This window comes from Ceratotherium simum, chromosome 9 (genome assembly GCF_057802395.1).
Source record: "Ceratotherium simum simum isolate JZ-2026a chromosome 9, ASM5780239v1, whole genome shotgun sequence".
Classification (NCBI taxonomy): Eukaryota; Metazoa; Chordata; class Mammalia; order Perissodactyla; family Rhinocerotidae; genus Ceratotherium; species Ceratotherium simum.
In genome coordinates, this window is record NC_141908.1 from 11,643,556 (window position 1) to 11,668,907 (window position 25,352).

General features: G+C 40.8%; 1 protein-coding gene across 1 annotated transcript in view; it reads right to left on the minus strand.

The window, feature by feature from the left end:
* Positions 1-9,113, minus strand: part of MARCO (macrophage receptor with collagenous structure) — a 32,197-nt gene extending 23,084 nt beyond the window's left edge. The window contains exon 1 of the mRNA XM_087434936.1: positions 9,005-9,113. Within this exon, the coding sequence (XP_087291062.1) occupies positions 9,005-9,113 (109 nt within the window). The remainder of the gene's footprint in view (positions 1-9,004) is intronic.
* Positions 9,114-25,352: the final 16,239 nt, after the last annotated feature.

The following is a 25,352-nucleotide window of genomic DNA, read 5'->3' on the forward strand; positions in this document are numbered from 1 at the left end:
AATTAACATCATTTTCATACAATCTCTTATAGATAATAGAAGAGCAGAGAGCACTTCCTAACTCATTTTATGAGGTCAGGATTACCCTGATATGAAAACCAGACAAAGACAGTACAAAAAAAAGAAAACTAAAGATCAACATCTCTCATGAACTTTGATGCAAAAATTTTCAACAAAATATTAGTAAACCATATCAAGCAATGTATAAAAAGAATTTATATGCCATGACTAATGGAATTTCCAGGTTTGCAAGGTTGGTTCAATACCCCAAAATCAATCAATATGATCCACTATATCAACAAGCTAAAGAGGAAAAATCATATAATTGATGCAGAAAAAGAATTGACAAAAATCAAAAATTTTTGACAAAAATTCACAGAATTGACAAAATCCAATTCATAATAAAACTCTAATAATTATAATTCATAATTACAACTCTTATAATAAATAACGAATTCATAATAAAAACTCTCAGCAAAGTAGAAATAGAGGAGAACTTCCTCAACTTAAAAAAAAAAGGAACATCTATGAAATGTCTAAAGCTAACATCATATGTAATGGTGAGACAGAATACTTTCCTCCTAAGATTGGAAACAAGGCAAGGATGTCTGTTTTCACTTTCTTATTCAACTACATTTCTATATGCTACTGGCAAACAAGTGGAAATCAAAATTAAAACATAATGGCATTTAAAATTGCCCCAAAGAAAATGAAATATTTAGATATAAATTTAACAAAATGTATACAGGATTTATATGCTTAAAATTAGAAAACAGTGATTTAAAAAAAAGACCTAAGAAATGTAAAGACATACTATCTTCATGGGTTGTAAAACTCAACATAGTAAAGATGTCAGTTTTCCTCAAATTGATCTATAGGTGTAATACAATTCCTACAAAATCCCAGCAGGGTTTTTTGTATGTATAAACAAGCTTATACTAAAATTTATATGGAAAAGCACAAGCCATAAAACAGCTAAAATAATCTTGATAAAGAAGAGTAAAATGTGAGAAATAACTACCTGACGTTAAGGCTTACAATAAACCTACAGTAATCAAGACAGTGTGGTTTTGGTGGAGGGATAGACATATAGGTCAACAGAACAGAATAAAGAACACAGAAATAGACCTACACAAATACACCCAATTGATTTTTGACAAAGGTGCAAAGGTAATTTAATGGAGGCAGGATAGCCTTTTCAGCAAATGGTGTTGGAGCAATTGGACATCCATAGGCAAAACCAACAAACCAACCAACCTTGACCTAAACTTCAACATCTTACTATCAATCAACTCAATGTATAGGTCATTCACCTCCTTGGTAAGATTTATTCCTAGCTATTTTATTCTTTTTGATGCAATTGTAAATGGTATTATCTTTTTGAGCTCTCTTTCTGTTAGTTCATTATTAGCATACAGAAATGCAACTGATTTTTGTAGATTGATTTTGTACCCTGAAACTTTGCTGTAGTTGTTGATTATTTCTAGTAGTTTTCCAATGGATTCTTTAGGGTTTTCTATATATAAAATCATGTCATCTGCAAATAGTGAGAGTTTCACTTCTTCATTACCTATTTGGATTCCTTTTATTCCTTTTTCTTGCCTAATTGTTCTGGCCAAAACCTCCAGTTCTATGTTGAATGGGAGTGGTGAGAGTGGGCAGCCCTGCCTCGTTCCTGTTCTCAGAGGAATGGCTTTCAGTCTTTCCCCATTGAGTATGATGTTGGCTGTGGGTTTGTCATAAGTAGCCTTTATTATGTTGAGGTACTTTCTTTCTATTCCCATTTTGTTGAGAGTTTTTATCATAAATGGATGTTGTATCTTGTCAAATGCCTTCTCTATGTCTATTGAGATGACTATGTGGTTTTTACTCTTTGTTTTGTTGATGTGATGTATCACGCTGATTGATTTGCAGATGTTGAACCATCCCTGCGTCCCTGGTATAAATCCCACTTGATCATGGTGTATGATCTTTTTAATGTATTGCTGTATTCGGTTTGCCAATATTTTGTTGAGGATTTTTGCATCTATGTTCATCAGTGATATTGGCTTGTAATTTTCTTTCTTTGTATTGTCTTTGTCTGGCTTTGGTATCAGGGTGATGTCGGCCTCGTAGAATGACTTAGGAAGTGTTCCATCTTCCTCTATTTTTTGGAATAGTTTGAGAAGGATGGGTATTAAATCTTCTTTGAATGTTTGGTAAAATTCACCAGAGAAGCCATATGGTCAGACATTTTTGAAAGAAATCGATGATGACATAAAGAAATGGAAAGATATCCCATGCACGTGGATTGGAAGAATAAACATAGTTAAAATGTTTATATTACCTAAAGCAATCTACAGATTCAATGCAATCCCAATCAGAATCCCAATGACATTCTTCATAGAAATAGAAAAAAGAATACTAAAATTTATATGGGGCAACAAAAGACCCCGAATAGCTAAAAGCAATCCTAAGAAAAGAGAACAAAGCAGGAGGCATCACAATCCCTGACTTCAAAACATACTTCAAAGCAATAGTAATCAAAACAGCATGGTACTGGTACAAAAACAGACGCACAGATCAATGGAACGGAATTGAAAGCCCAGAAATAAAACCACACATATACAGACAGCTAATTTTCGACAAAGGAGCTAAGAACATACAATGGAGAAAGGAAAGTCTCTTCGATAAATGGTGTTGGGAAAATTGGACAGCCACATGCAAAAGAATGAAAGTGGACCATGTGCTATCGCCATTCACAAAAATTAGCTCAAAATGGATCAAAGACCTGAAGGTGAGACCTGAAACTATAAAACTCATAGAAGAAAATATAGGCAACACACTATTTGACACTGGTCATAAAGAATCTTTTCGGATGACATGCCTACCCAGACTAGGGAAACTAAAGAAAAAATAAACAAGTGGGACTTTAATCAGATTAAAGAGCTTCTACAAGACAAACGAAACCAGAATCAAGATGAACAGACAACCCACCAGCTGGGAGAGAATATTTGCAAAATACACATCCGACAAGGGGTTGATCTCCATAATATATAAAGAACTCACATAACTGAACAACAAAAAAACAAACAACCCGATCAAAAAATGGGCAGAGGAAATGAACAGACACTTCTCCAATGAAGGTATACGCATGGCCAATAGGTACATGAAAAGATGTTCAACATCACTAACCATCAGGGAAATGCAAATCAAAACAACACTAAGATATCACCTCACACCTGTTAGAATGGCTATAATCACCAAGACAAAAACAACAAATGTTGGAGAGGATGTGGAGAAACAGGAACGCTCATACACAGCTGGTGGGAATGCAAACTGGTGCAGCCTCTATGGAAAATGGTATGGAGATTCCTCAAAGAATTAAAAATAGAGATGCCCTAGGATCCAGTCATCCCACTACTGGGAATCTATCCAACGAACCTGAAATCAACAATCCAAAGAGGCTTATGCACTCCTATGTTCATTGCAGCATTATTCACCATAGCCAAGAAGTGGAAGCAACCTAAGTGTCCCTCGACTGACGATTGGATCAAGAAAATGTGGTATATATATATACAATGGAATACTACTCAGCCATAAAAAAAAGACAAAATTATCCCATTTGCAACAACATGGATGGGCCTGGAGGGTATTATGTTAAGTGAAGTAAGCCAGAAAGAGAAAGACAAACACTGTATGATCTCACTCATATGTGGAATATAAACCCACACATAGACAGAGAAAACTGTATTGTGGTTACCAGGGGCAATGGGGGTGGGGGATTGGGGGTGGGCACAAGGGGTGAAGGGAGACATATATATGGTGATGGACAAACAAAAATGTACAACCCAAAATTTCACAATGTTAAAAACTACTAAAACATCAATAAAAAAATACTAAAAAAAAAAATCAACTCAAAATGAAACATAGACTTAATTATAAAATGTGAAACTATAAAACTTTTAGAATTAAACGTACGAGAAAATCTTCAGGACCTAGTGCTAGGCAAAGAGTTCTTAGACTTGATACTAAAAGCACAGTCCATAAAAGGAAAAACTGATAAGTTGGACTTCAATAGAATTAAATACTTTTGCTTTCAAAAGACTGTTAAGAGGAGGAAAAGACAAGTTACAGACTGAGAGAGAATATTTGAAAACCATACCTGGCAAAAGACTTGCATTTCAAATATATAGAGAACTCTCAAAATTGAACAGTAAAAAACCAAATGATCCAATTAAAACATTGGCAAAAGACATGAAGAGATATTTCACTGAAGAGGATATGCAAGTGGCAAATAAGCACATGAAAAGATATTCAACATCATTAGCCATTAGGAAAATGCAAATTAAAATTATGAGACATGACTATCATACACCTATCAAAATGGCTAAAATAAAAATAGTAATAATACCAATTACTGGCAAGGATGCAGAGAAACTGGACCAGCTGTACATTGCTGCTGGAAATGTGGAATGGTACATCCAGAGTGGAAAAATAAATCAGCTGCTTCTTGTAAACCCAAACATACAGTTAGAATCCTGCAGTTGCACTTTTGGGCATTTATGCCAGAGAAATGAAAAGTTAGGCTTACACAAAAACTTTTACATAAATGGTTATAGCAGCTTTATTTGGAACAGCCAAACACTGGAAACAGCCCAAATGTCTTTCACTGGGTGAATGGTTAGACAAACTGTGGTATATTCATATCATGGAATAATACTCATTAATAAAAAGAACCAACTATTGATATGTGCAAGAACTTGGATGGATCTCAAGGGAATTATACTATGTGAAAAAAGCCAATCTTAAAAAAGTTACAAACTGTGTAATTCCATTTATATAAAGTTCTTTAAGTAACAAAATTATAGAAATGGGGAACTGATTAGTGGTTGCCAGGGTTAATGTTTGCTTGAGGGGGGGAGGGAGGAATATGTGTGGATATAAAAGAGGAGCAAGAGAGATATTTGTCGTGATAGAACAGTTCTGTGTCTTGATTTTGGTGATAGTCACACAAATATATACATATGATAAAACTGTAGAGAACTATATTCATACACACAGATGAGCACTTGTAAAACTAATGAAATCTAGAGCCAGCCCTGATGGCCTAGTGGTTAAAGTTCGGCCTGCTCTACTTCAGTGGCCTGAGTTCAGTTCCCAGGTGAGGAACCACACCAGTCATCTGTCAGTAGCCATGCGCTGGCAGTAGCTCACATAGGAGAACTAGAAGAACTTACAACTAGAACATACAACTATGTACTGGGGCTTTGGGGAGGAAAAAAAAAGAGAGGAAGATTGGCAACAGGTATTAGCTCAGGGCGAATCTTTCCCAGAAAAAAAAACCAAAGACAGGGGGCCAGCCAGGTGGCGCAAGCGGTTAAGTTCGCGCGCTCAGCTGTGGTGGCCTGGGGTTCGCCAGTTCGGATCCCGCGTGCACACCGACGCACAGCTTGTCAAGCCATGCTGTGGTGGCGTCCCACATAAAGTGGAGGAAGATGGGCATGGATGTTAGCCCAGGGCCAGTCTTCCTCAGCAAAAAGAGGAGGATTGGCAGATGTTAGCTCAGGGCCGATCTTCCTCACACACACACAAAAAAAAACAGACAAAAAACTAATGAAATCTAAATAAGCTCTGTGGGGTGTGCCAACGTCAGTTTCCTGGTTGTGATATTGTACTATCTCTGTGGAAGACGTCACTGGGGGGAACTGGGTGAGGGTCACAGAGACTTCCCTGTACATTTTTTTGCAACTTTCTGTGAATCTGTAATTATTTCACAATAAAAAGTTAAAAAAAACCCCAAACTCTAGGGTAAAGCCAGATGTTTAAAAGTACTGTGAAAGAGTGACGTGACAAAGAATCAAGTCAGAACAATGACATGAAGTGACAGTAGTTGTGTCAGCAAGACTGACTCAGAATGGACTCCAGGGTTTAAGAGTCCCTGGAGAATGTTTAAATGTTTGGAGAATGTTTAAAATTATCTTTAGAGCAGGAAGAAGGGACAGCTAGGCCCACTGCTGGGAGACAATGCTTAATGTTGATTAAAACAAATAACAACGACAACACCCATAACTTCTCTATCTGTATTTTTTGGGGTCTTCTCTGTCAGGAAGAATGTTCCTTGGACTGAAATTTGTGGGAAGAAATATCATGCAGAAAGATGTGAAGCCTGAAGTAGCTGAGGGCTCAGGGTGACAGGGCCAGACAGATTACGTTCCACAGACCTGGAGGAGCTTGCCAAGGGGGTAGCAGATCTCCTTGAGAAACCAGACACAGCAGGAGAGTGACAGGAAGACTCCAGCAGGACAAATGTTCATGATTTTCAAAAAGGTGGGAAGGAGCACATCTCAGAATGATGTCATCAACAGGGACAAATGTAAAGTCTCTCATTCAAGCTCAGATACTGCACTGTTGAAGGGGCAGATGGACTGATACCTGGGGTTCATGAGGGAAGACCTGGGGTTTGATTGGACCTTCAGGGCAGCAAGAGCCAGCGCTATGTTGAGCCTCTTCAGAAAACTAAAGCAATCTTCAGCAGACATGAATAAATAAGTAAAGATGCCTGGAGCCATTTAGTGCTGAAGCAACTACAGATCTGCCTCGATTTACGTTGGGGTTACGTCTCAATAAACCCATCATGAGTTGAAAATATCAAGTCGAAAATGCATTTAATATACCTCAGCTACCGAACATCGCAGCTTAGCCTAGCCTACCTTAAACATTCTCAGAACACTTACATCAGCCTAAGGTTGGGCAAATCATCTAACACAAAGCCTATTTTATAATGAAGTTGAATATCTCACATAACTGATTGAATACTGTACTGACGGTGAGAAACAGAATGGTCGCATGGGTCCAGAATGGTTGTAAGTGTATCAGTTGTTTACTCTCGTGATCGTGGGGCTGGCTGGGGGCTGTGGCTCGTTGCTGCTGCCCAACATCAAGAGAGAGTATCGTATGCATATTGCTAGCCCAGGAAAAGATCAAAATTCAAAATTTGAAGTACATTTTCTATTAAATGCGTCTCTCTTTTGCACCATTGTAAAATCGAAAAATCGTTAAGTCGAACCATCATGAGTCAGCGACCATCAGTACTTTTATTCATCTGAGTAAGCTCTGAGCGGGTCACTATGTTACAGCTCCTCACAGTAATTACTGTCCGTAATGGCACTCATCTAGAAAGTTCCATATGTTCCATGATTGTATGACAAGAAAGAAAGTTGTGAATGCATTTAGGAAAATGTTCCATCCAAACTGGAATGATTCGGGTTTTGGGTTAGATTTTTAGTTAGCAGCATCCATAACCCAAGTCAGGAATCTGGGCTTCACCCCTGACGCCTGCATGTCCCTCACTTGCCTGTCCCACCATTATAGTCCTACTGATTTGACTTCTAATGTCTCTCCAGAGCGTTCTCTCTTTTCCTTCCTTACAACCACTGCCTCTCCTCATCTCTTGCTGCCATGCTCCTCTCTGTCCTCAGCATTGCTCTTTCCGGCTGGTCCCCCACCTACGATGGTGAGCAATCTCAAAACCAAACCAATGCCTCTCAACCCAACTTCAGCCCCTTAAAAGCTTCCCATTGCCCTCAGGATAAAGTCCAGATTAATTGACCCTAGTCTCAGTCCCCACTGAGCCTCCTCACTCCATTTTGGCCCAACAAAATGGAGCTGTTTGTATTACTCCAAATATTCCTTGTGAATATATCATAAATATGTGGTGCTCTACTCCTGCCCCAGCCACCCCCCTCCTTTCTCTAACTAATCTCCTTTTTCCATTAAACCTTAGAAGAGGTCTCAGCTCTGACCTCCAGGGCCCCACACTAGGTTACATCCATCCAAAATGTCCTGCGCAATATCAGTCAGAACCGGTGATGAATTGTATAAAAATGGGTTATGGGTAGGCTCACCCTGCCGTCCTCCTGTCTGTACCGACATGACTGTGGGCTCCCTGAGGCCAGAGGCCGTGTTTCTTCTTGTCTGTTTCCCTGGTGCTGAGTGCAGATCCTGGCAGACACTAGGTGCTGAATGTGTTTGATAGCTGACTTTGCTTGAACATTTTCAGCATCTTAGAAAGTCATAATCCAGAATGCTGCGTTCTCCAAAGTTCTGAATAGCCAACAATTATTAAAGTCATTTGTATGCATGCCTTCTCTGTTACTACACTGTAAATTCCTTAAGGCAGAGCACCAAACCCTTCATCTTCGTACCCCCTAAATTCCAGCCAGTGACCTGAACAAACAGATGCTGGATGAGAGGGACAGTCAGGCAACGGGACAGAGCTGCAATTCTTCCTGAACATACAGCTTCCAGAAAAGATTGGGGGTGGGAATGACTGATCGACTTGGAAGATGATTCCAAGAGGATATTCTAGAATGGAAAATAAGAAATCCCCTATGGCAAGCATTCACTGGTGACTTTAAATGCTACAAATTCTAGATTTAAAAAATGTACCACCTGTGTAACGTTGAGGGAGAAAATAAAGACAACAGTGTTGACCAGATTTTTAAAACCTGGGTTTAATCTACGAGAAACTAATTATGAAGCTATGAATGTATCCTAGGCAATACGAAATGGAGAAAGTGCTCCCTGATGCAACACAACAGTTACAACAGAAGTCACATTAAAGAGTTTTAAAGGAATTTCGTTAAATAAATATGTGGCACTTGGCTTCAGTTTTGTGGAACTTTTTCACCCCTCTTGTTTTGTATTGCCATTTCATCACAGAACCTGTATGTCAGAATAAGACACCAATAAAAGGGAGGGTAAATATTAGCATTAATCTAAGGAAAATATTTAAATACAATTTAAAGGAATGGTGAAGCTAAAAATAAAAAACCCAACTATATGCCAAAGATACAGCATCTATTGCTAGCATTACACAAACTCCAGATCGAAGCATTCTAGAAACGTATTAGTGAGAGGCTATGGTACAAACCTAGGCTTTCCACACACTTGTCTACTCTTATGTCGCCAACAGACACACTACATCAGCAGGCAATGCCATTATTGGGGAGCAGTACTTTACCGTTGATTTCAAAGGTCTCCATGGCAGAGAACATCGTTTGGTTGAGAGCCGCTCCTTCTTCAGTGGCAGTCAAGGTCTCTTCCTCCTTTAAAATTTCCTTATTTTCCATTGCTAAGCTTTATAGATGGCCAAAGTCCTGGGGCCAGCAGAAATGCTCCCCTCAAGAGGAACCACTAGGGGAAATATTGTTTCCATTTAAGTACTGCAGCTAGTTGTAGACCACGCAGCACTTCCTTTTGGCTCCGATTTTGGAATCTGCAAAATGTTTCCTGACGTGATCAGGGTTGGGCATTTCTCAAAAACAGACTATTCGCCTGTGGAGCTCCTGCTCAATGCAGATGCTTGTTAAGGGGAGGGGTGGAGGTGGATTTAGGGCACAAGTCACAGGTACTTGAAACCACTTTTACTCCCAAGCCCCGCAGAGCAGACAGCTGGATGACCCCGGGGAGGATGTTTCTCTCCTTCCCTCTCCCTATTCAGGCCCTGCCATCATCCCAGGCTCAGCTCGCTGTCCCAGGACCTCTCCAGCCCACACTGATATCTCCCTCCTCTGACCTACTTCTACTCTTAGGATTTATCCTTGCTTCTCAAAGTGTGGTCCCCAGGCCAGCAGCATCAGCATCACCTGGGAACTTGTTAGAGATGCATTCTCAGATCCCAACCTATATAGACTGAATACAAATCTACGGTTTAGCAGGATCCCCAGGTGATGTATGTACACATTTAAGTTGGAGAAGCACTGCTCTGTACCACACATTTCAGCATCTAATTATATTTCCTATTATAGTTTTCCCAAGTTCTGTGTGTTCACATGTGTGCTTGCTCTGGCCACAGTAGGATCTGAGCAACTTGAGGGGAGAAACCGCCTCCCCACCTCTCTCATGCCGGGCACTCCCTACCAGGAGGTTGTGTAGCGTGGTGGGTAAGACACAGACCTAAGAGCTACGATGCCAGGGCTCTGGTTCCACCTCCTCCATGGAGCAGCTCTATGACCGTGGGCAAATCACGCAAGCTTTGAGTGCCTCACGTTCCTCCTTTGTAAAATAAGGAAGATGGTACTAATTGCTGTGTGTATTAGATGAATTAAAATACGTAAGGTGGCTAGGGTGGCACGTGGTTAGTGAGCACTAAGGTCGTGTTGCTGTTATTCTCACTAGAGACATTGTGAACCTACTGGGTGCCAGAGAGAGGAAGGCATCAGCCTTTGCCTTAAAGGAGCTCCCAGTCTATGTGCAGAATGGATGTGGATGCAACCGAATTCCAGAAAATTGCTAAAGGCAGTGGTGATTAAAACACCTGAGATGACAGCAGAGGCCTGGAAGGAACACCATCACGAGCTCTACAATCAGATCTGGGTTTAAAGGGATGACTGGGAGTTTACCTGGAGGGCAAGATAAAGCGAGGGCCTTCCAAGTGCAGCCCCACAGAGGAAGGATGGCTTGGGGGCTCCTTGGAACATAAGAGGCAGCCGGAAATGAGGTTGGGCCCAGCTAAGTCACTTTCTTTGGCCTGTAATGTGGCAGAGAACAAAAGGGAAAAGAAACTCAGGAAAGTGAGTTACTGGCAGCGCCCCACTAGGCAAAGGTCCCCAGTGGCACCCACAATTTCAACATTCAGGAAGTCACTGGTTTGGGCTGAAGGCTAGGAGCAGAAGCCAGGACAGAAAAAGTTAAAAGGAGAGAGTTGGAAGTGAGGAAATGGAGGCGGCTGGCAGCTCCCATTTGGGGAAATTTGGGGTCAGACCACACAAGAAAACAAAGGCTGCAGTGCCTCCTCTCTCGGCCTGGTCAGCTCAGCTCTGACCAAGGGCAGGCCTCATTCAGGGGGGTGGAGGAGGGGCTCATTGGAAAATGCTGTGGCTAATTACCTAGTGCCACCATCCTTGGAGGGAGCATTTAGTGGATGCCATGTGTAGTCATTTTGGCTCTCGCTGTGGGGCCAGACAGACCTGGGACCCAAACCCAACTCTTTCATTAACTTGCTGTGTGACCTTGGGTGACTTACCTAACTTCTCTGAACCTCAGCACAAAGTAATAGCTCGTAGAACCATTAACCATTATCCAGGATTTATTAGGTGCCGCGCACTGTGTTAGACATTTACATACATTACTCAACACTCACAACAACTTGTAACTTGTCTCAGATCTTGTGGTTAGAAAGTGATGACATAGAATTCAGATCCAGGATCCCTTGCCTCTATAGCCTCGTTTAAGCCCAATTTAATTTGGGTTTAATCCAGGAGCTGTAATCCAGAGGTTTGCATCAGAGTAGCTTTGTGAAAACACACCTGCCAATCCCCACCTCCAGTCCAAGGCTCTGGTTTTAATAAAGCCCCATGGCTGGATCTAATGCACAGCCAGGCTGAGGACAGCTGCGTAGGACAATGAAGTGGTCACATGCAGCATGGAGACCCGTGTGAGCCCTCAGGATTACACCCTGGGAGGATCTGTTAGGTTGAACCGTATGAAATTACTGATATTTGTCCATTTTTGACATGGGATGTGAGCTGATCCATCCAGCCTGCCGGGCCGGAACTAGAGCAAGAAGAGTGAGACAACTGAGGCACTAGCCTGGGGTGCAAAAGACTCAGCAATCAAGATAAATATTATTTTAACACAATATTTTAAAATTCAAAGTTAATGCAAAAAGCCTGTCATGAACAAAATACCAACATTTTAAATAAATATAGGATCCCGGGCTACACTTTCAATAACTCTGCTCACTTGCTCACCCTGGGCCAAACCCTGCTCATTGCTCTGTGCTTCAGCAACCCCATTTGCAAACTGGGGTACCAACAGTTGCCCTATTTGCCCATAGAGTGGTTGGAGGATCAAACAAAATAATAAAAGTGCGTGCTTGTAAATGAAAGGGCTTGTAGAAGAATAGCATCTTCTACCAAGCCAGCATGCCATGTGAAACTCCTGCATTGTCAATGTTACCAGAAGAAATCCCCTAAATCTTCCATAAAGTACAAAACACACAACTTAGGAAATATTGTACAATTTCTTCCTAAGTCCCACTCAGACACCTTTATCTCCAGGAATACAGATCTGGCTGTTACTTCCCTGGAGCACTAGATAAAGTGGTCAGCTTGCATTTCGGGACCGAGAAACGCAGGGTTTGGCTTTATTTTTCTAGCAGAGTGCAAATAATTGGATTGGAGAATTTAAATGTGTGTTGAGAGTGGCTCCGATGTAGTTGTATCAAGTTACGATGTTCTCCAAAGTGACCGCCAAGTGGCTCACTAGACTTTATTAGACAGAGGTAATGGTGCCAGGCCAGTGCGACTCCACTCCTGGTGGCCTCTGCAGAGCTTGACTCTCTATGAACTAGTTGGTCCCAAACTAGTTTAGCTGATGGGCCACCTGGCAAATCACCAAGAATTCCTGAGTAACCCCATTCCAGCTTAAAACTGGGGCAACCATGTTAATGCATCATGTGAAAATCACCGACACAAACCCAAGGGTTCCAAACAGACAAAGAAAATCCAACAACAAGCAGGCAAGTGAGGTCTCTGTGGTGGTGCCTGAGTCCCCGTCACACCTCACTGGCTGTTTGGCCACTTGTTGTGCCATCTGCTTGAGATCACCAGCAGAGATGATGGAAAGGGGACCCGGGCTAAAGACAATGTATAGGAGACAGATGTTAAAAATTTCTACCTAAATTGACTTCATTTTTCTTACCAGTTGTGCATGACAGCAGTGGTCATTGTCCCCAGGCCTAGCTCAGTGTTTACTTAACAAAGTAATCTCATTAATGGTACTTAATGAAGCTTAATAAGTGCTGATTAATTTTAAAAATAAAATAATCAAGAACACAAACGACCATCAACAAGTAAACAGATAAACAAATTGTGGTACGTCCGTTCAGTGGGATACTACTCAATAAAGGAAAATAAGCAGCAACATGGATGAATCTCGAAAGCCATAATGTTGAGTGAAAGAAGCTAGACCCCAAGAGGACATATTGTATGATTTCATTTTTATAAGGTTCCAGAACAAGCAACACTCATCTATAGTGTCAGAAAACAGAGCCATGGTTTCCTGGGGTGGGGATAGCGGACAAATGACTGCAGAGGAGCACAAGGGAAATTTCTGGGGCAATGTTCTGTATCTTGATTGGGGCGTTGGTTACAAAACTCATTGAAATTTACACTTGAAATGTATATATAGTATACAAAGTATACCTCAATAAAGTTAATTAAAACAGAAATTAAAGGAGAAAGATAAAAGGAACAAAATATAACAGGAAGAAGATAACAAAAGGAACAAAAAATAACAGAAATTAAAGGAAAAAGATAACATTATTGTTGGACCTTGGCCCAACTCACAGGAGTTCATCCTTTGAGAGCCATTGGAGGGTGATGGTGCCAGCCTCCTAGCAACAGGTGTACATGTAGGGGGAGGTTCCCCAGGTGCAGCACATGTGAGGCTTCACTGAGCCACCCACACCCTCTCTTCCCTGTGTTGGGATCCTTACACACACTTTGGGATTGCCAAGTCAGGACTGCAGCCCATGCTTTCAGAACAGAGGAAAGAAAAGGGAAGCAAAGTGGTCTGTGGTGAGACTTTCCCATTGACCCACCCCTTCCACCCAGGGCCGACCCAGGGCAAAGGCCAGCAAGGCAGCTGTGCCTCCCTGGTCTAATTTCAGGAACACAAGTTCCCCTGACCCCAGATACCACTCTCTTCCTTCTTGACATAGGCAATGTTTTCACAGGGGCCCAAACTTTTATTCCCCAAATTAAAATGTATCCCCTCCTAGGAGAGGAAACAGTGACTTATTCACACTGAAGTATAAATGAGCAATATTATTTCTTTCCCAGAGCAGGTTTGGGGGGTTGGAGGAGATGCAGAAGCAGGAGACAATGGGACCATCCTGGACCCTAGAAGTCTCTGCAATAGAAGGTGTTAAATATGCACTGAAAGAAAAGCAAGAGCCACCACTAGAAACTTTGCAGGTTTCACAGTTGTGCCAAGGGTCACCTGTGCTAATTCCCATTGATCTGAAACAATTTTGCCTGAGCAATCCTGGGCCGAGAGCAAATGTGATGGAACAGAGAAGATAGGACACCAATTAGAATTGCTGTGGAGGTAGTTGTCAGTCATGCCTCGTTCATTCAACAGGTGTTTACTGAATGCTTACTGTGTCCCAAGCTCCGTGCTGGTAAGAAAAGAGAGCTGTTATCCTTTCTGATGAGCTTGTGATTCATCCTCCTTTGTCACGTGCTCCCAGGGTCATACTCTACCTTGTCGTTTTTAGTAACTGTAAATCTTTCATAATAGCTCACCCTTTCCACTCTCGGGCCACACCTCCTATCTTTCCAGCTATTCCTTTAGTGTACTGCTTCCGACAATCTTTTGCCTCTAGGACTTCTGATCTATTATTCTGCCACTCAGCCACTGTCCATTACCCCATCATATCTTCTCTCTCCTACTTAATCAACTTAAATTTATGATCAGTCATTATAATCAGCTCCTTGCACACATCCTCAACTCCCTTGCCCCTCTTTTGCTTCATTGTACTCACTTGACAACAACCATAACAGGTTAGATCCAACCGTCCATGCAGCTGAGTGTAACTGGAGAAAACAATGTGACCATGTGGATGGTCTTATTTTAATCCTTGACATGAACTGCAAATGAACCTTAATGCCGTCTGGCAACTGTACTATAGTTCTTTATTCAACTCACTTTCCCAAACAACTCTTTCATGCTTGTCTTCACTCATCTTCGCTTCATCTCTTGTCTTCACTCTCAGCTGATGACTTTGCTCTCCTCTTTACTGAGAAAATTCAAGCAACCAGAAGTGAAATTCTCTGGACTCCCACCACCACCGGCACCTCCACTGAGGATTCCACCTGCCTTCCTATGACTTAGATGAATTTTCTAAGCTCCTATCAAGAGCCAATTCCTCAATCTGGGCACTAAATCCCATCACCTCTCATCTTCTTAAGGACATTCCCCAGCAGCAGTTCTTCCTTCTCTCTCCTCCACAGTGTCAATTTTATAGTCTCTATTGGATTATTCCCAACTGCTGAACATACATACTTTTATTTCTCCATCCTAAAACACTTACTCTTGAACCACTTCCAACAACCAGCTACCCAATTTTTTACTCTCTTTGTAGAAAACTTCCTCAAAATTGTTGTCTATGCTCACTGTCTGCAATTCCTCTCCTCCCACGCTCTTTTAAATTCACTACAATAGAGCTGTCTTCCCCATCATTCAACCAATACTACTCTGGTTACCATTGCCAATGAACTCTACACGGTGTCATACTATAGTCAAGTTTTAGCCCTCATTCTACTTATTGAAGCACTTCATAGGGTTGCTCACTTTTGAAGCCCTCTCCTTTTGAAATAATCTCTTCAGTTGCATTCTAAAACATAGCACTCTCTTGATAATTTTCCTACCTCACTGATCACTCTTGGTTTATTTTGCTGATTCCCTCTCTTTTTCCCCTGCCTCTAAATGTTAGAGTGCCCCAGGGTTCTATTCTTTGTCATCTTTTCCATCTACACTCACTTCCTTGGTGATGTTATCTAGTCTTACAGTTTTAAATTCCACCTATGTGTCATTATTCACAAATTTATATTCCTAGATCAGACTTCTCTCTTAAACTTCAGATTCCTATTTCTACATGTATGTGATAGAGACATCTCAAGCTCTATATGCTAAAACTGAACTCCTGATATTTCCTCCATCTGATAGCAATTTTATCACTCCAATTGTTTCAATAAAAAATCTTGAAGTCAACCTCGACTCCTTTATCTCTCTCACTCTTTTTCTCTCCCCATATTCGATCCATTAGGAAATCCTTTGACTTTGCCTTCAAAATATATCCAGAATTTGAAACTTCCCATCATCTCCCTGCTATGATTTTTGTGCAAGTCACCATGATCTCTCACTTGAATTACTTCAATAACTTTCTAATTGGTGTCCATACTTCTGTCCTTGCTACCATATACAGTCATGTGTTGCTAACGATGAGGACACATTCTGAAAAACGCATTGTTAAGTGTTTTCACTGTTGTGCAAACATTATAGAGTATACTTACACAGACCTAGATAGTATAGCGTCCTACACACCTAGGCTTTATGGTACTAATCTTATGGGACCATCATTGTATATGCACTTCATTGTTGACCAAAATGTTATTATGTGGCACATGACTGTAGTCCACATTCAATTTAACAGCCAGAGTTATCCTTTCAAATATAAGTCAGGAGTGATGGCAGGGAAGATGATGGAGGAGGAGGCATCAGGAATCTCTCTCTCCAGCTGGACATCAATTATACTTGCAGAAACGATCTGAAGTGACTATTTTGTAACTCTGGAGTCTATTTGAACACTTGCAGCTTCCAGGGAACAGATTGGCTGGTAAATTCCAGTTAATTTCTATCAATTTCAGCCATCAGCATGGTGGCAGCTACCCATCTCCCACCTACCCCCAGCCCTATGGCAGGCATTTGCAAAGATAGCAACCCATATTTCTGGCATGACTTGTTAGAGGCAATAAGGACCTTGTCCTCCAAATACTGGGGCTCTGTGTTCTGACTATGGATTGCTGCTTCAAATTACTGAGGGGAAGACATGGAGGCTATATGTTATTGTTTCAATAGCTGAATCAGCTTTCAGGAGATTTAAAGGAGCAGCACCTTTTGTTTTGGACATTCAAAAACAACCCTATGTACGGTGAAATTTAGAAAGTATGCTGAGTGAAAGAAGTAGGTTCAGAAAAAACCTGAGAAAACCTTAAGCTTTTATCTCAGGCTGATCCCCAGCACAGAGACACCCTACAGCAATAATAAGCAAATGAATAATAATAATAAAAAAAACCAGCAAACTTTGTGGAAGAGAGAGAATCTGATTTACAGATTTACCACATTATAAGATTCAAATGTCTAGCTTTCAACAAAAATATCACAAGGCATATAAAGAAGTAGAAAAGTATGGCCCATTCAAAGGAACAAGATTAATGGGCAGAAAATGTACTTAAGGAAGCCCAGATGTCAGACTTACTATACAAAATCTTTAAAACAATTGTCTTAAAGATTCTCAAAGAGCTAAAAGAACACATGGACAAAGACAGGAAAACAATGTATGGATAAAATGAGTATAGCAATAAAGAGATAGAAAATATAAAAGCAGACCAAGAAGAAATTCTGGAACTGAAGGGTATAATAACTGAAATAAAAAATATACTAGAGGGGTTCAAAAGCAGATTTAAGCAAATTGAAGAAAAAATCAGCAAAATGAAGGTCTAATCATTGAGATTACTGAGTCTGAACAGAATGAAAAAAGAATGAGGAAAAGTGAACAGAGTTTAAAGGATCTGTGGGGCACCATCAAGCAGACCAACATACACATTGTGGGAATCCCAGAAAAAGAAGAGAAACGGCGGAAAGAATATTTGAAGAAATAATGGCTGAAAACTTCCCAAATTTGATGAGATACATGAATCTACAAATCCAAGAAGCTCAACAAACAAGTAGGATAAACTCAAAGAGACCCATGGTGATACACATTATAATCAAGTCATCAAAAGGCAAAGACAAAGACGATGAGAGAATCTTTGAAAGATTCAAAGCTGTAAGAGAGAAGTGACTTGTCACATACAAAGGATCCTCAATAAGATTTCACCTGATTTCTCATCCGGAACCTTGAAGACCAGAAGGCAGTAGGTTGATATATTCAAAGTGCTGACAGAAAAAAATTGTCAACTGAGAATTCAACATCCAGCAAAACTGTCCTTCAGAAATGAGGGAGAAGTTAACACATTCGCAGATAAACAAAAGCTGAGGGAGTTTGTTGCCACTAGACTTGCCCTGTAAGAAATGATGAAGGGAGTTCTTCAAGTTGAAGTGAAGCTAGTTAGTAACTTGAAGCCATATAAAGAAATTATTATCTCAAGTAAAGGTAAATACAAAGGATATTATAAAAGTTAGTATTATTTTAATTTTGGTTGGTAACTCCACTTTTAATTTTCTACATAATGACAAAGGTATAGAAAATTAATCTATGTTGATGGCCACACAATGTATAAAGATGTAATCTGTAACATCAATAACAGAAAGAGCGGACAGACACTACAGGAGCAGAGTTTTTGTATGCTAATGAAGTTAAGTTGGTATAAATTCAAATTATATTCTTATAACTTTAGGATGTTAAATGTAATTCCCATGGTAACCACCAAGAAAATATTTATAGAATTTACACATAAGGAAATGACAAGAGAATCAAAATGTTTCACTACAAAAAATCAACTCGACAAAAAGAACGCAGTAATGGAGGAAACGAGGGACAAAAAAGCTACAACTTGTGTAGAAAACAAATAGCAAAATGGCAGAAATAAATTCCTCCTTATCAGTAATTACTTTAAATGAAAATAGACTAAACTTTCCAATCAAAAGAGTTTGGCAGAATGGATAAAAAACATGATTCAACTATATGCTGTCCACTTGAAACTTATTTTAGTTCCAAAGACACAAACAGATTGAAAGTGAAAGAATGGAAAAATATATTCCATATAAATAGCAACCAAAAGAGAAGAAGTGGGTATATTAATATCAGACAAAATAGACTTTAAATTCAAAAAGTATACAAAAGACAGAGAACATTATATATTAATAAAAGTTTCAATATAGAAAGAAGATATAATAATTATAAACATTTATCGACCTAATAATAGACTCAAAATATATGAAGCAGAAATTGACAGAATTGAAGGGAAAAATAGACAGTTCTACTATAACAGTTGCAGACTTCCACACCTCACTTACAACAATAGATAGAACAACCAGGCAAAAGGAAGGTAAGTAAGGAAACAGAGGACTTGGACAACACAGTAAACCAATCAGACCCAACAGACATCTATAGACACCCCACCCAACAGCAGCAGAATGCATATTCTTCTCAAGTGCACATAGGACATTCTTCAGCATGCACCACATGTTAGGTCACAAAACAAGTCTCAATAGATTTTCTAAGATAGATATACAAAGTATATTCTTCAACCACAATGAGATAAAGTTAGAAATTGGTAATAGAAGGAATTCTGGAAAATTCACAAATACATGGAAATTAGACAACGCACTCTTAAATAATGAATGAGTCAACAAAGAAATTACAAGAGAAATTAGAAAATACTTAGAGATGAGTGAAAACAAAAGCACAACATACCAAAACTTACGTACACTTACAGATGGTTAAAATAAATGTTATGTTATGTATATTTTACTACGATAAAAAAAAAAAAGTAAGATTGACCAGAATGGCCTAATATCATGCCTTGCTGTGTAACAGGCCATTACACACAGTAAATCTGGAGGATGGGCATCTATCTTCCCCTTTTCTCCACCCTCAAGCCTTGTTCCTGCCCTACTGTCTCCAAGAAGTCTGGGTACAGAGGAATACTCCCTTTGGGGAGAATCAGGGTTCATTCACTAGCTATTCAATGTCATATGACTTCCTGGGAGACTCCAGAAATGAATGGAGTGAACTGAACCGAAAAAATGGAAGTGGGTGCTTGTGAAAGACGAGCTGAGGCTGGAGTGATTGCTTAGGTTTCTCTTCTCCTCTGACTCTCATTCCTGGACACCACCAGCGGCGAGCCTCTGGCAGTGAGAGGGCTGAATGATCATGTGGACTGCAAACGCAGGGTGAAGAAGGGGTCCTTTGCAATCTCATTCATTCCAGAGAGCACCTTGAGAGCTTTGGAAAGGAAGGGAGTAGTGAGCTGCAGTTTGGGGTGAGTGACAGATGAGTAGATAGATGGTACATGATTGTTGCATCATGGAAGACAGTTGGCCTCACAGATCCAAAGAGAATTCTGCGTCACGTTGTCTCCATGTTGGCTGAAGCAAGGATGGCAGGTGGCCCCCAGGGTACAGGGTAATGTAGCCAGGCTGAAGTCAGGAGAGATGAAATCGGAGCTCATGAGACTGTTTGACCTGAGCTAAGCTCAGATGCAGGTGGAAGGAGGGGGCTTCTCGGGTCACTCCAGCCATTCAGAACTGTTGAAGCTGTGCCACATACTTGCTCAGGATTGCTAGTGGACACTGATGGGTTTAGGGGATGTCTAGCAACCATTTTCCCTTCTTAGAGTACCCCAACTTCCTTTGTCCATAGTACTCTTCCCTATTGTCATTCAGTCCACCCCAGTTATAATCAGGGGACCTCCATTACCCAGCCAAGGGATAGGCAAGCAAACAAAGCCAGGCCAAGGGCATGATCCCTTCCTGGTACTTAAGTTATAGGCAGAGGGACAACAGCCTAAAAAGAGTTGGGATTTTACTCCTTCCTAACAGTGTTGTCCTGAGCAGGCCATTCCTGCCACCTGACCTTAGCTCTGCCCTGCTTCCTACTCTCCCGAATTGCCTGTTTCTCTCTTTTCTAAGAGAGTTCTTTCTGTCAAATGTGGAAGTCTCCAACACTCTTCCAATAAATTTCCTCTTGCTAAATTGGCTAGATTTGGTTTTGATTGGGCATAGCTAAAGAAACCAGACTCCCCTAGTTCTGCACAAAGGGCTTCCAGGGCCTTCTTCTGACCTTCTTTCTGCTCCGCTCTCAGGTCGATGTGCCCTGTGATTCTGGATTCCCATTGCTTTGGATCAGGTACCCTTTTCATCAGCTTTAGCCTCATGGGACCCAACCAGCCCAAACTCAAGCTGGAGGAGGGGAGGCTTACAGTTTTCAGAAATGATATAGTTGATTCACTCCCCAATAACTTGATTCACTCCCCAATTCAAATCCAATAATTACCAATCCTTTTTCCCCAGTTCTCAATTTTACCTGTTTCTGAAGGAACAACTTTTTCAACAGTAAAATAGCAACAAACAAATTTTTTGAACAACAACAACCCAGAAACAACCAGCAACTGGCAGTGAGGAGAGTGTCCCTCTCAAAGAGGCCCTAAGAAAAGACTCAGAGGGAGCCCCCTACCCTCTGGTAGCTCATGACTTGATACTAAGTCAAGAATGCTCCAAAGGCTCTGGATGAGGCATTTTTCCTTTTGTTTAGTTATGACTGACCTGCATTTGAGTCCCCTTTCAGTGTTTGGGGTCTTTCTCACCTTTGGAGAGATGGGAGGCAGAAACTACGTTCTACTAAAGAGGCCGAAGAGTCTAGTTACTTGAGTTCCCAGCCTCGCTCGCAGCTAGACATGGGCATGTGGTCAACCAGACACATCCTCCATGTTCCTTTAAAAGAGAAGCAGGGATACTGCACACCAGAGAAGGGGCAGCAGCTGCGGCAACGCCAACGGTCCCATCTCAGCCCTCCAGGGCAGCATAGGCAGCAAAAGGGCGGCAGCAGCAGATGGGTCCTCACTGGATGGGTTCTGTGGCATGATTTTGGCTGTGGCCTGGTATCCCAGTCCCTGACCTTTTCCCAGGCCTGGTTTAGCAGTCTTATCAGCAATTCTGTGAGCTCCCAATAGTCTTCCAGTAATTTCCTTCTTGACTTAAATCAGCCAGATTTCCATTTCTGTTGCTTACAATGAATATTACAGACTGGTATAGAGAGGAAGAGATGCAATCAGCAAGGCCCAAGTGTTCAGGGGAGAATAATGAGGTCCAAGTGCCTTATTTGCTTGGCAAATAAGCCTCTGTGATGGTGCCAGCACCTCCCTCCTAGGCTCTTCCTGCCTTCTCCTCCACTCAGTCATTTTTCTCTGGTCGTCCTGATCACTACAGTTTACCAAGGCTGTTCCTTTAGTTTAGACAGACTTTCCCACCTCTAAATCTCATCTGGAGAATGACCATCACTTAACCCATGGGCACTTTCTCTATGAAGCCTACTGTCAAGTATAACAGACCCCCCACACTCCCTACCCACCTTTTCAATGTATATTCTGCACAGACTTGTCGATAGCACAAATAACTCTGCAGTGGTTGTGTTTATTGGTCTCCTCCCAAAACTGTGAGCTCCCCAAGAGCAGGAACCATGCATTATCATTGCTTTAACCCCAGTTCAAACAAGAATGAAGAAATAAAGGAATGATTGGGAAACATCCAGATGCTGAGGGGCAACTCCCACACGGCATGCCAACAGCGCCAGGAGTTGTATGTGTCCCCCAGCCACATGGGGAAGGAGACAGGAGGACAGGGAAGGAAGAGGCCCTCTTCTTCTCTTATGAACACTGTTAGATTTCACAAAGAATGGTGATCCAGAAAGGCTTGTGGGGACCTGTAGTTTGTTTTTATTCAGCACAAAATGTTATCTTGTGAAGACTGTAAGGAATTTTGTGGGCAATTCCATCTCAGATTCATTCTTCAGGGTCCTTAACCTCAATGTCTAGACATTAACTGCTGCCGACTTTGGGTATTCACCTTCCCGAGAACTGGAAACCTTAACAGGGAACCTAGACTATCAAGTGGCTAAATTTCTGCAGAGAGGAGACTGGGGCTTGAGGCCTCTGCTGAGGCTGCCCCTCTTTGTTGCTCTGGCCTCGCTGAGAAATGAAGCATACACATAATGGCATTTCTGCCCATCCAGAGCCAAACTCTGCCCATCTCCCCATTTTAACCCCTAGTCTACAAAATTCCCAGGCTATTCTTATCTCTCTGGTTGTGTCATTTCTGATCACACAGACAGGAGTTCACTAATGACAATTGTGCAAACTGGATACAAATTAGACGGGAAGCAAAGTCCTGATGCAGAATTTTTCAGGACTGGATGGAAGGGAGCTGAAGAAATTGCATTTCCGTACACTTCTCCCTGAACTGGGTTTACTTCCAAAATGGTCGATTTTATAGAATCAGTTCTCCAGGAAGGGGAAGTGAGAGTTTACATTTTAGTACCTATTCTGGGCCTGGCATAGTTGGCATTTACAGGGGTTCATTCTTCACAACCATCTCCCTGAAATGTAAATGTCGTTGCTCCTTTTTTACAGACGAAGAAACTGAGGCCCAGGGCCATTAAAAGACACATGCTGAAGAACACACAACAGGTTCATCCGACTGCAGAGCTCAGAAGTGTCCGGTATGGCTCCAATGGAGGCTGGAGTCCCTGGGCACCAGAGTTATTTAAATGGTGCATTCCCGAGACGATTTTTGTCTGAAGCAAAGGAGCTAAAGTCATCCATTGTCAGAAACACAAAGAACCAGAAGCTGGTGAGCCCACAGGAAAATCCTGAAATATATAACATACGTCTTTGATGCTGTTTCCTCTGCTTGAGGTCCGTGCTGTCTCTCTGCAAGAGACTCTGCACTCAGCACTTCCACAGCCAGAATTTACCCTAGGGAGATACTCACAGATGCACTATGACCCAAACACATTGCCTCGTTGTTTTTCACAGCAAAACGCTGGAAGGAGTCTGAATGGCATTCAGTAGGGGACAGAATCAATAAATTATAGAATATTACACAGCCATTAACAAGAACTAGATCTGATTACGTGAATTAGGAGAGAATTGCAAGAGTTATTATTAAGCAGGAAAAAAAGAGGGGCAGAATTAAATGAATAGTATGATGCTGGTGATGCAAAGTAAAAAGTATATGCATAGGCACACTCTATGGTAGGTTATTTATAAAATGTTTTAGAAGTAGAATAGTACACAAAGACCTTTCATCAGTGTCTGTCTTTGAGATAAGAAACTGCGGGTGGAAAGGGTACAATTTTTAAATCATTTTTAATCATCATTTCATAACAAGAATTGTTAACCTTTATATCATGTTTACATCACCTTGCACTGTTCTAAGCCTTTTGTGTATTTTAATGTATTTAATCCACATGATAATAATGCTATGAAATTGGTATCATTGTTAGCTCCATCCAGCAGGTAAGGAAATCTGGGTCAGAGAAGTTAAGCAACTTGCCCAAAGCCTCACAGCTAATAACTGACAGACTAGGGGTTTGAGCTCAGGCACTCAGGCTCCAGAGTTGAGGCTCATAATCACTGCACTACACTGCCTCCTAGAACAGCATAATACATGCACACAAATTAAGAAGGAAAAATTCATAAAAGGCTAATATCTAAAAAGGACCGGTCCACTGCCTCCCCAGGGGCAAAGCTTTCTAACTCTTTCAGCTGCTTCTTCTGCTTATGACCTCCACATTCTTATGATAATATGTTTATGCTGCTATTTTTGATTTACCAATTCTAGAACAAAATCTATTGACTACTTGTTATGGAAGATAAGCATTTAGCTCTCTTCTACTGCCACCTCTTCTTTCTCCCAATCCTGCTCTCCCGAAATGTAACCAAATCTAGAGTCAATGCTTAAATCTCCGTGACCATGTGCATGTGTTCCCAGGTGAGCAAAGTCATCTACAATGACTGCCTTTCTTTTCCTTTTTTGTCTCTCTTGAGTCAATACTTGGCTTATTTTTTTTTATTGGTTTAGTTTCCTATGAATCCATCCCTAAATTTCTCTAAATGTTCCATCAAATCTGTTTAAAAACTATAAATATTAATTTTCAAATGATCAAATATTAGATACTCCATGAATTCCCTTTTTCAGAAAAAACTCTCTCCTGAAGTTTTTAATCAAATAATTTTCTACACTGCTTGAATTTTTTTATCATGTGTTTGTATTACATCAAAAATACTAAATAAGAGAGCCAGCCCTGATGGCCTAGTGGTTAAGGTTTGGCAAGCTCCGCTTCAGCAGCCCATGTTTGGTTCCTGGTCACAGAACCACGCTACTCGTCTGTAAGTAGCCATGCTGTGGCAGCAGCTCACATAGAAGAACTAGAAGGATTTACAACTACAATATACAACTGTGTACTGGGGCTTTGGGGAGGGAAAAAAAGAGGAAGATTGGCAACAGATGTTAGCTCAGGGTGAATCTTTCCCAGCAAAAAAAAAAAAAAATACTAAATAAGAGTTTCAAGCAATTTTATTGGGGTATAATTGACATACAATACATTGCACATATTTAAAGTGTACAGTGTGATATGTTTGGCATATGTATACATCTGTGAAACGATCATCACAATCAAGATAGCCTTCACCCCGAAAAGCTTCCTTGAGCCCCTTTGTAATGCCTCCATCCTGCCTCTCACCACAGCCCACTTCCCCAAGCAACCACCAATCTATTTTCTATCACTATGGATTAGTTTGCATTTTCTAGAGTTTATATAAATGGAATCGTACAGTATGTAGTCCATCTGTTTGGCTTCTTTCACTTAACATAATTATTTTGAAACTCTCATCCATGTTATTGCATATATCAATTATTCATTTTTTTATTACTTAGTAGTTTCCCATTGTATGGATATACCACAATTTGTATTCACTTGTTGATGGACACATGAGTTGTTTTCAGTTTTTGGCTATTACAAATAAAACTCTTATGAACATTTGTGTATAAGCCTTTGTATGGACATATATTTCCTTTTC